Source organism: Hippocampus guttulatus, chromosome 3 (assembly GCF_054856545.1).
Source record: "Hippocampus guttulatus isolate MCC_2025c chromosome 3, RoL_Hgut_1.0, whole genome shotgun sequence".
Taxonomy (NCBI): Eukaryota; Metazoa; Chordata; class Actinopteri; order Syngnathiformes; family Syngnathidae; genus Hippocampus; species Hippocampus guttulatus.
The window spans coordinates 24,953,253-24,969,790 of NC_141263.1; the positions used below are offsets into that span (position 1 = coordinate 24,953,253).

The following is a 16,538-nucleotide window of genomic DNA, read 5'->3' on the forward strand; positions in this document are numbered from 1 at the left end:
CGCAGAACAACGCAATGGTTTCAGCAGGATAACAAGGGACGATCGTTGTCCCCCTTTTCCCTCACCATCATGCACCCTGGCACTTTGCGTGCAGTGTAATCCATCAGCCATCGGCTAATTGTCACGCTTGCCACGAGAGAGCGAGAGTTAGTCACCTGTTGAACACCATTAACGTGCAACTTTCATCCCCCGATTGAAATGGCTTCACCTACTTTTCTCATTTCCGTCAGCCTGAAGGAGGAAGGTGGCAGCTTCCCTACTGCTCGGTGAAACGGAAATCATAAGAAGCGAGAGGTGATAATGGTACCGCAGAGGTGTCATAAAGGGACGCTTATGCCGTTACTTTCGCTGTTCCCACTAATGCCATCAGTCAGCTCTCTAACGCAGAACTGGAGTACCTTGTAGACTATATTGCTGCCTGCAACAGAAACGACTCACGAGATCCCCTTTGGAAAGTTAGAAAAATGCCCCCACCTCCATTTTGAATGACCGACACAAAATCTTTGTAGACATGTCTAACATAAAAAGGTGCGCAAAGGAGACTGATGGAGCCATGGCCAATATTAAACTGGAAGCTGATTATTTTGGTTGGAAGCAGGCATTTTGGGCATATTCCAGACTTCTTGCTGACTTCTCTGAGGGAATTTGTCCAAATGAGCCCCAAGCAAGTACCTGTATTCTAAACAGATGCCGGATCATGAGGTTTTTCTGCCTACACTGTCAAAATGGGTAGGGCATGGGTTCAAGGTTTCGTGACGGTTATAAAGATTTTCCACGAGTAGTTGGCATGTTCTTGAAAGATAATCAGTGCCCAACACGATTATCATCAATCTGGATGAAATTGAAAGTCTCAAGGATTCGCGCCTGAAATTGAATAGGACTTTGCCAAACTTTTTCTCGGAAATTCGCCCAAATGAGCCCCAGTTGGAAGCAGGTATTGTAGACAGATGGCTGACGCTCAATGTTTCCGCTAAGATGTGCGCGTGAGCAATTGCATACTGCTCTCACCTTCGAGCTCAGTTGATGATGCTGGTGCTTACACACACGCACACACACACACACACACATTCACACACACACACACTACATTCTTAAGATCACTCCATTTCAACTCCAGTTTAATCAACAAACAGGGCACCACACCTTTCCTACTTCCCTTAAAGCTTCAGTACCATGACCGAGGGTAAATAATTCCTTAATCACCTATTCGAGGGCCTGAACATGCCTTACTTGCGCTTATTTTTGCAATTATTGTTACTATGTCATGTTTCTGATTGTATTGTTTTGTGTGTTCCCTTTCAAGTGGGTCCCCGTGCTGTCCGACTTCCAACAGAGAGGGACGGTGTGGAGCTTCGTGCCAGGGAAGCCCAGCCAGCCTCTGTCCTTACACGTCGGGGACTACAACCTGGACGGCTTCCCCGACGCTCTGGTGGTCCTCCGCAACACCAGCGGCAGGTAGGACCGCCTCGAAAATGCTCCTCCAGATGTGATGAAGTGTTGTTCTCCGCAAAACCATAAGACACAGCATACCCTTTGTTGACAAATATGTCCGGTAAATGGATTACATGGAGATTTGGCACATTGCCGATAATCTTGTCATCCGGTGCTCCTGTAGCTGTAACATGACCTCAGCCACAACATTCGGTCCACCTAATGACATCTTCATTGAGTGCGATCGTAGAAGTTAGATTTTATTGTCACTTTGCATCGACACTAAGTGTTCTGGCTACACAATGCAGAAGTTTGGGAACATCAACAACAACACATCGTAATTTCATGCTTATTGGTGCTTATTTTTATGAATTACATAATTTTTCATATATTTTTTTAATCCTTACTATGAAGATTCTAGTGCAACTGAGACAGTGTAGGCATCAATTTTATTGTTATTGTGTTTGTAGTTAAACTTTTCGCTTTTCTTTGTGGGGTTTTTTCATTTTAATAAAACATGATATGGGTTTTTAAATTTATTTTCAAATAGGTTTGTATTTTTTTCAATATTTATTAATTAAATAGGCTTTACTTTGCAGTGGAAAATGTGTGAATAGTGCGGCACCTCTATCAAAATCCTTCACAAAGTAACTGCATTCCTCCAACCATGCCGGCCTCACTTACTCCATATCTAAGTAAGTAGCGAGGTATCAACATTAATTCTGTCAGTCTGAGCACGGCCCTGCACCAGTGGAAGAAGGCGGCTAAGGTGAGCGTGATCTTCAGCATGCAGACATTGACCGCTGATAAGAAAGCCCTTTTAAAAGTCATTACGCCATGTGCCTAGACATACACATGGTCGACACAAAAGTGTGTGCATTCGCGTTTTGTGTGTGTGTGTGTGTGTGTGTGTGTGTGTGTGTGTATTGAAAGACCTATATGGATTATTTTAAGAGATGAAGATAAGATAGTTGAAGAGGTCAGAGCTGTGATCATTGATTCATACTGATTGGTGTGTGAGTCTCTGTGAGTGTGTATGCAAGCATGCTGTCACGATTGTCCTTACGATCGTAGCTAAGAGCCTCAAAGGACACAAACAAACACATTTATTTGAACCCTACTTTCTGGGCAAAGCTGTATGTAGTCATCGCTAAAATCCCCCTTCAAGGACCCCTACCACCACCCCACCCCTGCCCTGAAGAAATGACTGGAGTCTCACCAGGAGTAATCGCACGAGCTGCTAGAGCTTCCTCTTCTATTTCCTCACCATTTGTAAGCCTGCGGCGTCATAATCTGCAAACAGGAAACATGCCCCCGGCTCACACAAGTGAGGGATATCAGACTTTCTGGGGAAATTTCAGGATGGACCTCAATAATAGGATCTCTTGGTGTTCAAATGTGAACAGTGTGACGAAGACGACCCTTTACATACCGATTCTAACTGAATTGGAGGGAAATGTATTGGTCCATTTATGGAATATACCGTACCACTGTTGTGAATGTTTGCCACTCAGCTCAGCAAGTTGTGCAGGAGGTACCGAAACATTGAAAAGGTAAAAGTTCAGAAGTCAATTGAAGTTCACCTGTAGAGGTCGAAATGCATTTTAGTTCCGTGAGGAAATCTTACCTGAAAGCCAAATCGCCCGAACTTTTTGTGGGTAGATTTGTAGAACAGTCACGGCATGGCCACATTGGTGTGTCGTTTTCAGATCATGACATGTGCTGCGGGAAGTTATCCAATGACACCTCATCGGTTCCGAAAGCTCTGAATTTACTACAATTTTTTTTTTCGGCCGTCTGTTTATTTTTATGTGGGGGGGGGGGGGCATGTGCAATTTCATTGTGTTTTTATGCAGTGACAATAAAACAAAACTAATCATGCCAGCGACATACAGTAATCCTCGAACAGTGGTGATTTAGCCCTGCTGCAAATAGCTAAAAGAAAAAAAACTAAACGATTATATACTCCCCTAAATCATCATAATTTCCTATAAATAGTTTAAACCTTAAATATACCTCAGACTATGATCCAAGACACTTTCATACAATTTCAAACTCATCAAAAATCGACAGAATTATAGCTTTGTGATCAACAATAACAGGTCCATCCATCCATTTTCCGAACCGCTTGATCCTCACTAGGGTCGCGGGGGGTGCTGGAGCCTATCCCAGCCGTCTCCGGGCAGTAGGCGGGGGACACCCTGAATCAGTTGCCAGCCAATCGCAGGGCACACAGAGACGAACAACCATCCACGCCCACACTCACACCTAGGGACAATTTAGAGCGTCCAATCAGCCTGCCATGCATGTTTTTGGAATGTGGGAGGAAACCGGAGCACCCGGAGAAAACCCACGCAGGCCCGGGGAGAACATGCAAACTCCACACAGGGAGGCCGGAACTGGAATCGAACCCGGTACCTCTGCACTGTGAAGCCGACGTGCTAACCACTGGACTACCGGGCCGCCCGGTAGTCAACAGGTCCCAATTTTACAAAAATTACATGAATTTGTGGGTAAGTGAGATGTGATCATCATTATTTCAATATATCTACTTGTTGTGACATTTATGTGCCGTAGTGTCTGTCAAATATGTTCTCTGGGTCAGTAAAGGTTGGCAATTACTGGCCCAATCGATTGAACATCAATACGTCAACCGGGTTTTCTTTGTCTTATTTGGATCGAAGATCTTCGAGCCTGAATAAGTTCATCAGGTGGTGATGAACAGGTTTAACGTGGCTTTTGAAATCAAGGTTAGAGTCGATAATCACACCATGATTTAAGTCCGGAGATGGAAACATACTCTTGGAAGAAATGAGCCGGAAATCATTCGAGACTCAGATGATTCATCTTTTGCGATTCTCCTGACATTCAGCGCTTGGGATCTTGCAATAAATGCGGAGAAGCCACCAAAAGCTAACCCGAATACAATTTATGTTGGAGATGTTATCAGTGCGTCCCATCGCACAATCTGTGATTCCCTCCCAAGCAAATATTTAGACAGTACACACTTAAATGCAAACCCTTCATGCTCCCTCAGTCTTTTCATCCTCCCTCCCGCTGGGTTATTTTTAGCAGCTCTCACAAGTGCTTGCCATCATGAGTAAAGGCTGCTTTTTAAATGATCACATTTGGGTGATGGCGAGATAGGCTTGAAGTGTGTGCTTTCATATCATGCCTGTTCACCAGAGTTGCAGTTCACTGCTGTTTTTCCCACAGTATGTGGTACCAAAATGACCATCGTAACGTGAGTTTGAAGCCGTTAGCGCATTGTAGTAGTGGTCGTATGGTCGATTCATTTTATGGACTTATGTGACTCGGAGACGGTCTCTGAAGTTACCCTGGTCATTTGAATCACTTGAGTCTGCGTTATTTGTTCTGTCAGTGAACTAATACAGTTCAATCATCAGAGTCGGTGGTGTTTTTTGTAAGTTTGCAAATCTTGAGCCAACAAAACCATACAATGGAATCATCTGCATCTGTGGTAGTTCCTGTGAATCATTAACGCAACTGATTCTGCAATCTTGAGTCAGTGAACCGATAAAACCGATCCATTTGAGTCTGCTTCATTTCAGGGCACTCCACCACCTTTACCCATTGAACCGAGACAGCTGAATCAACTTAGTCCTCAGGGTTTCTGGTGAGTTTGCTGACTTCAGTAAGTGATCAGATATGATCAGCACTGTTTCTGGCGAGTTCACAAACTCAAGTCAGTAAACCCAAATCAAATTAACTGTGTCTGCTCTGTTTCTGATGAGCCCGATTTAACACATCGAGTTGGTTGACATCTGAATTAATTGCTCATTACTGACTCATTCAAAATTTATCCAAATAGAATACTGTATGCCTATCTAATAAACAAATTCTCTAACATACCGCTCCTCAGAGTTTTTTTCAACTTTATTCATAGTCACTTCATGTTAGCAAATTACTTTAATTTTTTTACGCCTCTCTTAAGTAATTGCCATTGGATTTTCCCCATTTAGCTTATTCAGCTCATTGACTCATTAGCAACATGGATATGTATACAATTTATGGAGTTGCTGATTCACCTTAATGCGTCCTAAGGGGGTTATTTTTTTTTACATCAAAGGCTTTTTATCTGGTTACTTTTTTCTCATCAACAAACACTTTTTTTAAATTATATTCCTCCTTTTTTTAATTGAGGGATGAGTGTGGGGGGGTGCTTCTTTCATCAATGGTATTTCTGACATTCAATTAAACTATGACATTCTTCCCTCCTTGAACTTTGAATTTACTCTTACAATATGACGCCATTTTATCCTGACAAATACATCTTTGTTCTAAAGATTGTGCTTTTTTTTCCATTGAAAAAATATGAATATTTTTGGGCTGTCATTATCAAATATTTTAAGAATCAAATGTTCAATCGATTACTCCAACAAATTAGACATCATCTGTGAGATTTTATTTTTCATTTTGCAGTAAAGTGTATTACAAAGATTTTTTTCCACGATAACTGTTAAAACAATTATTGTTGCTTATTTTGTATTGTTTAGTGATTAAAACAACAACTAATCACAATCTGGGAATCAGAAATCAGTTCCTGTATCCGAAAAGTTTGAGAGCGAAGGAGGAAAAAAAAAAACAAGCCAAGATGATCTGTGTGAAATTCAAGTTTTATCCCTTCTGAGTAAATAAAAGACAACATCTGAGAGGAACCATGTTGACATCAGTGTCGATCATCCAAGCCTGTCTGTGTTAGCATCTTCCTTTTTTCGCCCCTGATTGTTATTTCCATCGGCGGCTCCTAAAAGCAACAAGCATTAAATCCAGGTCACAGGACAGACGACGCCTCCAGATGCTGTCTCATCCCTTGAGTGTGTGTTGAGCATTGTTGCAACACAAGATCTCAGACTTCACACAAGTCAAGGATTTTGGATAAAGAGGAGTTGGGAACAGTTGAAAGCGACTAGCCACATCTTTTTTCTACCCCATGTCATCTCAGGCTTATTTTCCCCCCTTCCGACCGATGCAAAATTTAATAACCGTGTGATTGAAGACAAGACAAAAGCCCATTAAATTCAGATACCTAGCTAGCTATCTAGCTAGCTAGCTAGATAGATAGAATTTGTTTTGTCTGTTAATGAGCTTGTTAATAGTTGCTTAGTTGGTCTGTTACCGGTAATTCAATGGTTTATTTACATATTTGAATTAATTTGTGTTTAGTCGTTTAGTTCGTGAAGCAATAAAACCAACAATGGATCTTTCTCTCGTGATCTGTGTGGCTATGCTCGCCCGTTGTCATGGTACACTCATTCAAAAATATATGTTCTGTAGAGTTCACTGTTTGCGTTAGCCGTGACGTTTGCCTTTCAAGAGGGGATTATCCCAAACAGTAATCACGTTGTTTCTTCTTGTTCACACATGACAATATGGCATCTTGATTAAAAGCCACAGAGGTCATGGGACTTAGACCCCAGCGGATGATTCCGGGTAAGAAAAGATTACGTGCCAAAGAGGAGCATGATTGACACCCTCAACTCGTGGCATCACGTTTCTTTGCATTTGACGGGAGATGAAAGGCTTGCAATGAGCGGTGACATCACTGAAAGCATTACATGCTTCTCCAGTGTCATCACGCTAACAAAAACTTCCAAACGCCAAGAAGAAAATTAACAAGTTAATACATTTTAATAGAAGTTAAGCATGATGTTGCACTCAGATTTAGTTAGTTAATTTTGATTAACGGGCGCACCTTTCCCACAGTTAACATTTAACAGCATCAAACTCTTTAAAATATACTCACTGTCTCCTGCAACGACGTCAACTCACCGTAAATGCCGTATGACCGTAAATGCAGTATGACCTTTCTAATTGCGCTCAAAGCAACATATCTGATTTAATGATCTATTTGCTGTTTCACTATGCATGCATGTCCGTGAGCACATAGATTTCATGGCCTTTTTTGGGGGTGGAGGGGGCTTAACTCAACTTTTCTTTTCATAGAGCACATTAACATCCACAACCGTAACAAAGTGCAGTTAAGAAAAAAAATTGAATAAAATAGAATAAACTAATGACTTTATTGTCACATTCTATGGTGCCGATGCAGCAAAATTGAGGTTGTGGAAACATAAAAGACAACCGATAACAAAATAATAATGACAAGCATAAACTATTAACTGCAGAGTGAGGATAAACGTTCCCATGGCCGACTTTATCCCTCGCTCACCGGGTGCCGAGCAGGCACAGAGTGAGAGAGAAAGACCGCAACTTTGTGACGCCAGTGGCCAAAGCTGCTATCTTGCTTGCCAAAGACCCAAATGGGGAGAAACAGAGAGACAAACAGACTACGATCGCCAATTCGTTGTGATAGTGAAATTGTCTCACCAAATTTATGAGACTCTACATCCCCTCCGGCTCACTGGTCACCGTGTTAAATAAAAAGCTGAATTGAGTCGTTGAAAATATTGACCGGCACACCATGGAATTGGCTGGTGGGGCTATTCCTACATCGTTAAAAAGTCACAACTTCGGATTGTAACGTTGAAAAGCACCGAGCTCCGAGCTCTTGAATATACATACTTACAAAGTGGTAAAGCAGTTGCTTAGTTAGTTTGTGTTTTCGTTAGTGTGGTAGTTTCGTAGATAGGTAGTTAGTCAGACAGTTGTTTGGTTGACTGGATAGATAGCGAGTGTTTTCAGGTTTTTGCCCCTGACTGCCCGCTTGCCGTGGGACACAAGCGGCGCAGTGACACACCATGCTCATTACTGCCACCTACAGGCCTAGAGGTGCTAAGAATATATTTTAATGTGTCTAATGAGCCACAGTGGTTTCTTAAACCACACAGGCAATCCCCCAGTGAGCATTGTGTCTCATCATAAAGTGTCTGTGTAACATTTGCAGTACTCTGGGGGGGGGGTCTCAAATAGCATTAGGGGAACCCTCGCTCAAGTAGCCTCTGAGCAAATGTATAAACACGCAGGAGAGCAATTATCTCATACATTCTTTTTTATTTTTTTATTTTTTTTACTTTTTCCTGTCAGAGATTCCCTGCTGGAAAAGAAGGATAAAGATAAATGCTCCCTTCTCGACTCACCCTTCTAACATTGAAAATTAATTAATCTTCCTCGTTTCACTTTCGTGGCTCTCAGAGGAGCTTAGAGGGTCCATGTACTGAGAGTTGATATGTGTCAGCGCAGCAAGTATAATGTCAGTGTCACATGGATGGGCAAAAAAATATATATTTACTTCAGTTTTGTCCAGTTCTGCGTAATTTGATGGTCTTGTATGAGATCCTGCGTGCTAGATGATCAAAGTTCGTAGCATTGGAATTTGCTTTGGTCATTTTAGTTTCACTGGAAATGCTCACTGAGCTGAAGTTTCATGATATTTGACGAAGTCCGATGTAGTTTGCCAAAGTTTGACGTCTCTTGGGACGTTACGTACAGTGAGTCAAGTTTAGACTATTGCGATCTCACGAGGTAATGTTATTTTCATATAAGATGATAACTGACGCAAGTCTCTTCAGAATTGTTGAAATCTTGCGTGATGAGTTTTTCAAATGATTTTTTAAAATTAGTTTTCATATTTTGCCTCAGAAACAATTGCTTTATTTTCAGAAAATTTGGGCTTAGTTTGTACACTTCTTTACTTTCCTTCACAATTAAAAAAAAAAACACGTTTTCAGGAAAATTCTTTAATTCAGTTGGGGGAAAAAAAAGCATCTTGTCCCACAAAACCAAATGTTCTATTTTTGTATGAAATCCTCCTAAAGCGTATCGAAAGCACGCTACCTGACAGCAATGTCAGCATTGCTGCATCAAGAAGCGAAGGCAATTTGAGCTGAGTTTCAAAAATGACTTTGATCCACGCTGATGGAGAGCAGCTCAGAATGTTACCAAGGCGACGCACACGAAACGCGTGGTGGGAGTGTGTGCGTGCGTGTGTGCGTGTCTGTGTGTGCGTGTCTGTGTGTGCGTGCGCGTGTGTGTGTTTTATTTAGCACAGACAAAGGGAGTCAAGGTCCTGCTGGCGGTAAGCGTTCAATCCGGGCCAGCAGAAAATGTGCTTCATTGTTCTCTCAACATATTATTCAAGTGCTTTTAAATGTGACTGCTGAAATAGGTAATAAAATCATTTAATCGTTTCAGTCTGAAAATGGTTTTGAGAGGGCAGCACGTGTCGACTAGCATGTCCACCTCACCTTGCAGAGATGCAGTGTTCAATGCTGGCTCTGGCCTTCCTTTGTGGAGTTTGCATGTTCTCCCCGTGCCTGCATTAGGTTTTTCTATGGGTACTCCGGTTTCCTCCCACATTGTCCCAAATTGTCCCTAGGTGTGAGTGTTGGGCGCAAATAGTTGTTTGTCTTTACTAGCAGCTGAGTGGAGGCTACTTTGAGGAACTTTCTCACTAAAATGTAATGGTTTTTTTTCCTGCTATGAAAATCAGCTCCATTTTTTTTTTCATGTCCCCCTGCTCAAGTTAAAAACGGAGTTTGGAATGGGCAATATTCAACTGGTAAATTTAGCTCCTATTGCTCATCGCAGTGAGTCAGAATGGGAGCACTTAGGCTGAATTATAGGCTTTGTGCAAAGTCCCCTCAACTTACCACCACCACCACAAATCATCATTAGAGAAACAGTGCACAGCCAGGAAAGAGAGGAGCAAACCGAAAGCAATTTTTCCTTATTGCACATTGCAGAGCAGGACATTTAAATGCAGACGCAATGCTGGTTTTGCCTATTGACTTCCCTTTCCTTCCAACTCCGGGGAAGGCCGAGCATCACGCTGTCTCCCAGCGTTTGATGCAGAATGGGTCCACCCGGCTTCCATGAGACCGCCAGGAGAACAGGGAGGGTCTAAATGTCACCCTCCGACCTCGCGACACACACTTTGAGCTATTTTGGGAAGGTGAAATGAGGTCACAGATGGAAAACGGCTGAACCGGAGCAACTCCTAGCACAGCACCTGACACCGAGCGAGGCGTTGAAACCGTCATTTAATGTCACGCTTTTCATCAAACGGGTTTTTGAGTGTGAATCAACAAGACGAGCCTTCGGGAGGTGAAGACGAAAATGTGACGTGCGCAGCTCCGAGCTGTAGGTCAACGCCAGCCAGAATATAGTTATTGCTGGGGCTGGTTCCAACGTCAAATCACAATGGTCTGCCATGTGTAAAAATGTTCTTTCACGACAGATGAACACCAGCTTCATGTTGCTCTACTCATATAATAAAATGTTGAAAATAGATTTCTGTGAGTACAAATGAAGTGGAGCACCATATGAATTTTTATTTCTGCTATAGGGGAATAAGGGGAGTACTTGAGGTCGATTTCAATTCCCCCTACCCCTTTTACAACTTGCAGGAGAACACTTGAGATACATGGAATCTGTTTCTATATCATATTCAGGACACCTAAAAGAATATCTCAAAGACAGGACTTTCATCACACACACACACTAGACATTGCCCATCTGTCTAGTATATGTACCGGTAGTTTAAATCTGGTAATAAGAAAAACATTTCTAGAACTGCGATTGTCGTAAAAGAATTGGCCAGAATGACCCCAACATGGGTCCAAATTGAAACCAAAATGGCAACCTTGTGCTCTTTTTGGACATGGCCTCCTACACCTTTTTTGTGGGTCTCTTCATGTTAAACATGCCTACCTACCTTTGCCGATGTCATCACGTAGCTCGGTGAAAAATTTGGTCTTATTCTGACCCTGTGGAGTTGACTTTGGCTCCAGCTACGTGCAATGACGAAAACCCCATTCTTTGGTATTTTATCTTGTGTGCTTATAGTATTTGTGGTTTGAAGTGAATAGAAATTGGAAAGTAAATCGCATTTATCAAGTGTGTCTTTCAAGGACTCTGAGAATGGCCAACATTACCATAGGTGGTTCAGGGTTAGCTGCTTGCATCCAAAATGGTAGACTTCCTGTGTTTTTGTGGGTCTACTCCTGATAGACATGCCTACCAAATTTCACTGTGGAGTTAAAACAGTTTTGGGGCCTGAAATAAAATTTTTGGGGTACTCACCCATAACTTCTACCATACATGGGTCTTGGTCCCGAATGCCTTCAAATAGCGATAGTCCACTGTACATTTAGATTTGACCCCATTGCCGTTTGCTCAGCTATAACTTTTCGTCAAGGTGGAGAACCCAAATTTTGGGACCAAGCCAGAACTTCAGCATACCTTTCAACATGGCAACTACCCAACGATGAGTCTACTTGTGTTTATGTCTAAGTGTGTGTGTGTCTGTATGTCTCGCCATTTTTCTGTATGCAGCCCAATGAAGCAGCTGCCAAGAGCTTAGCAGGCTGTTGCTAGGCGATGGTATTTCAAATCACTCTTTGTCTAGATGTCGAAGACATCGTCTTGTTGTCTCCTGTTGTGTTTTTTTTTCTCTCCTTTAATAGCGAAAACTGATGTCTGCCTCATTAGTCAACCGCACTGTTTTCTTTGACCACTGGGCCTCTTCGATCATGTCAAAAACAGGGAGAGTCAAATTATTACTGCTGCAAAGCATCATACACAAAGCCGTTAGTCATATTTGTGTAATCCTGTCATTTTTTTTTTTTTTTTTTTTTTTTTTGTCAAGTAGTGTGATCATGACGGCAACAGGAATCTCCCCCAGAGGTGTTTTGACTGCTACAGAACCTTTAATCCCGCCGACGCCGCAACAGCGTGTCGACACTCCGTCACGCTCAACTAATCGCGGGCATATAAAAGGATCGCCGTTTGGTATTACGGCGGATAATCCCGCTCTTTCCGAGTCGGCTCCACGCTTTTTAGGTCTCAAAGAATGCACACTTAGTCGCTGGAATCTACTCTGTAAACTCTGTTACTCACTGTAATATAGATTAAAAAAATACAGGCACAGGGCCCTCAAGAACACTTATTGCTAATACAAAGAAAATACTCTTTTTTGATTAACACCGTACACTTTTGATTTTTTTATGAACAATTAGGAAACCAAAGAAATAGAAATCGAAATATGCTGTTATCAATTGTATTGTTAAACATTTTCAAGGGCATGTCAACGACTTTTCTTCTTTTTTCTATAGATGTTTCAGGGCTTGGCCCCTGATTACCGTTATCGGTTCCTGGGTCAAACGCGTTTCTAAATTTACAGGCAATGTTTTAAGTAACATTTTTCACATGCTTGGATTTTCAATCAGGAACGGTAGCCAAAATGGAGCTTAAAAGCTCTTTGAACCACGATGGTGAAGCCATAAAGCTATAAACAAGTTAAACAATAACTGGTGTTCGCTAAAAATAAAAAACAATTAAATAAATCAATTAAAAAGGGGGGGGGGGGGAACACCCAGAATCTGTGTGTTATTTTTTTAACATCTGGGTCCTCAATGTTAACTTGACACGCGTGTGGTGGCGTTGGAGTCTTACTGCGTCAATTATGTGTCATGTGCTGAAGAAAAAGCAGAATTTACAGAGTCAAGATCTCTGTGGGGGAGAATTATCTTTGAAGGATACCTGGGAATAGCCAAGTTGACTGGAAAAAGGGCCGCTTCGAACCAAAATGGTGTGCTTGGTGTTTTTTAAGCATTTCTACTTGACTCTCCTTTGGGGTCTGCTCATGATCGACTCGCTGACCGTGCTGCTAAGGGAAACTCGCTTGGACGGTGAATTTAATATGTTTGGTCAGTCTCTGACCTTGCGGTTTCGATTTGTGAGTTTTATGTCGAGTTATCAATCTTTGATGTCATTCTCCACCCAAATAAAATAACCAAACCTCAGGCTTTGGTTTTCGGTATTTTATTTATTCAAATAAAAAGAAAAGTTCTAAATATCATCAAAGTTTTGTTGCACTTCATGATTGTGTCCCACTCGGTATTGATTCTTCACCCAAAAATATTTGATGTGTGAAGACTGAAATGTGGAAAAAGGTCCAAAATTTTAAGTGAGGCTAATACTTTCACAAACCACTGGATGTTTTGTCTCGACATAGTGTTGAGATTTTTTTTTTTTGCCAGTGCCCAAGGATGTAACGGAGAAAAGTCAAAAAGGGGTGCAAATCAAGGAGCAGATGGTCGGGTTAATGTAGCCCGCTAACCCCACCGTGGATTGGCAGATCACAGCTAAGCATCCGCTCGACGCGGCCTGGTAGCGGTTTCTCGGCACGATCATCTGTCTGAGCTCACGCTGGCCGGCCGCCCCCCCCTCCTCCCTCCAGGGACCAATTAGATGGGTAGAGGGAAGCGCTGGAAATAGGAGACTCCCTGCAGACATGCAGTTCATGCCGTAATTGATGCCCCTAAGGTACGCACACATACCTTGCCACATAATGGCCAAAAACTCAAGATGTTGTTTTCTTTGACGACGACTCATTTGCTCACACTTAACGTCAACTGTGATTATGACTTTAACACCACTGAAGGAATTCAGAGGGAAAAAAAACTAGGTGGCTCACTCTCTAGCACTGATCCGTGAAGGGCCCGTCTTGGTCGTTGAATGCTTTCCTATGCTGTGCTGTAGAATCATCCCCCCCCCCCCCCGCCCCCACGGGAAGCAATAAAAATTTGAATATTTTTTTTCTCCTCTGGATAATTAGAATCAATTAGCATACAGCATTTGCGTTCATTATGAGAGGACATACACAAAGTCAGCAAACAACCTCAGCTTTGAAATGCACAAGTCGTCAGCCATCTTGGTTTAAAAGTCATGTTTCCTGGAAGTTTACGCGGGTCTACCTGAGCAACCATTAAAGATGTTTATTCTCTGTTATTTGTGGGGCTTTTTTAAAAAAAAATTTATTGTGCTGAGGGGCCAGGACCAGGACAGGATGGAAATGAGTTTCATTTCCTGTTGTATAGTTAAACTGTATATTTCCCTTGGTGCCATCACTGGTGGTTAGTCTTTTGCCAAATGAAATCTCACAATAATAATTCAAGGCCTGGGGGTTCCAAAATATATGACAAAACATAATACAATTGTCATGCATATCTATTTACTGTTATTTGGATTTTTATTATTAATTTCAAGCATTATGTGCTATTTATTTTATGTACTGTATGTATGCATGTATTTACGTATTTATTTTTACAAAAGTTGATTATAAGCAGTGTGTGTGTTCCACCTCTGCAGCGCTGAGTGGGGTTCTTTTGAAAGCCCAACAATCCCAGAGAGGACACACACACCATAGTGCGCACGTACGCACTCCAAACTGTCATCATCATGAGGAAGCAAAGTACACCGCAAATGCTTATGGATTAAAACGCAGTCGAACATGATCTCAACATCCAGCTCTCAACGTATACACTTTGTATGCAATTGGAGTGCTTTAATCCAGCTCAAATTCCACCCACCCCTGAGCCCCCCGAGTTGCCCCGCCGACCCAGCTAAAGAGCAATCTGATTCGCCGAGCTCTTCTGTCGACAAACTTGACATTTGACATGACCCAAACGCAAGGTTCCTTGCTTTTAATCAGCGAACCACAAAGAAGCCATATTGGATGTTTGAAGAATAAATTCCATTTGTCTGCATCCTCGTGAAATCGACAGCATCATCTCCGCGAACTCACTTGCTTCATTAAAATGTACATTTGACATGTCTGGCCGTCAACGGCTGCATCTGTTTTCCTTTTTGCTTTGTTTACGTACGTGAGCACGGCTCACCCGTGTTTGTTTGAATCACTTAAACGGCATCGGTCAGCATTTTACCCCGGTCATCACTTAGCATGGCGTTCACTGTCCTCGGCAGACGTCTGCATACCTTCAGCGGCAGAAACACACTGCTAGCCAAAGAGACTCGTTTCAAAATCTATCGCTGTTATGTGCTATTTTTAAGTGTTTTTGTGTGTGTGTGTGTGGGAGGGGGGGGTGGGAGGGTAACTTCCACTGAGATGTGACAGCATAGAGAGAACTCAAAAGATGCTTGGATGGAGATTGGCGGAGACGTGGTTCAAACTCCCTCGAGAGTTCAAGCGAAACGGCGACAGAAACAAGTGAAGAGGAAGACAGAGTGGAGTTTAGCGTTGTGCATGTATTTATTAGCGTAGAACTCTTCCAAGTGAAGACTTTGAACAAAAGTGACCTTGGAAAAAAAAAAAACATTCTGCTCCAAAATGACATTCAAAAGTCTTAAACAGGTGACTCATTAAACACATATTGGAATTATTTTTTTATAATTCAGCCCAGGAAGCCATATTCACTTTAATATAAATTTGGTCGGCATGTCTATTGGCCATTTCCAGGGATCTTTCAAAGACGATCTCAAATTAGTGATTTTGTCTTTTGAGATGCTAATGACAGTTTCTGCATTTGTGTCCTAGTTCCAGTGCTCAGCAAGCCTTCCTGTTGGAGAACGTTCCATGTACCAGCTCCGCTCTGCCCTGCCAGAGCGTTGGCCGGATGTTCCGCATCCACTGGGACCAGTCGGACCTGGGCGCCATCCCCAATGCCATCATGGCCACCTTCTTTGACATCTACGAGGACGTGAGTAGATCTTGCGCTTCTTGGCCTCATTGCGTCGGTTTTCTTTCTTTCTTTTTTCTTTTTGTGTGTGTGTATGGTGATGTCTGTTATTAGAGAATTCTATGGCAGATGGGGCATAAAAACAAGAAGAAATCCAACATCACCAGAATATGAGCTTCCCTTCTAAAGCAGAAAAGTGGATTAGGTTTTAAGCTTTTCCACCACTCATATCAACAAAAATGACTTTCTTCCCTGCCTTAAAGTAGTGCTTGAGCCGCGTGCGCGTATGGGTGTCTTTACTGGTGTGTGGGTTTTGTTCATGTCTGCATGTGTGTAAGTTATGTGTGTGTGAATAACAGTGCAAATGTGTGTGCATGTTCATGTGTGAGCGTCTTACTCTGTGGATCTGTGTGTGTGTGTGTGTGTGTGTGTGTGTGTGTGTGTGTGTGTGTGTGTGTGTGTGTGTGTGTGTGTGTGTGTGTGTGTGTGTTTCTGGGGCATCACAACTGCAGTTAAAGGCACATTCAACTCCATGAGGCGACTTTCAGCCAGCTGTTGTTTGTGCAAGACGAGACATCCATTTCTTGCCATTGTGCTCCCGGGCTACACAAACACCCACTCACACACACACACACACACACACACTTTTATTAGCACAGCTCTCCATCAATCTGCTTTGTGTATTTTATACGATTCATTATGACT

At 42.3% G+C, this 16,538-nt stretch overlaps 1 protein-coding gene across 1 annotated transcript in view; it reads left to right on the top strand.

Annotated features, from left to right (window-relative positions):
* itfg1 (integrin alpha FG-GAP repeat containing 1) overlaps positions 1-16,538 on the top strand; it is an 83,719-nt gene that overhangs the window by 36,920 nt on the left and 30,261 nt on the right. The window contains exons 10-11 of the mRNA XM_086107638.1: positions 1,304-1,455; positions 15,692-15,854. Coding sequence (XP_085963764.1) covers positions 1,304-1,455; positions 15,692-15,854 — 315 coding nt within the window. The remainder of the gene's footprint in view (positions 1-1,303; positions 1,456-15,691; positions 15,855-16,538) is intronic.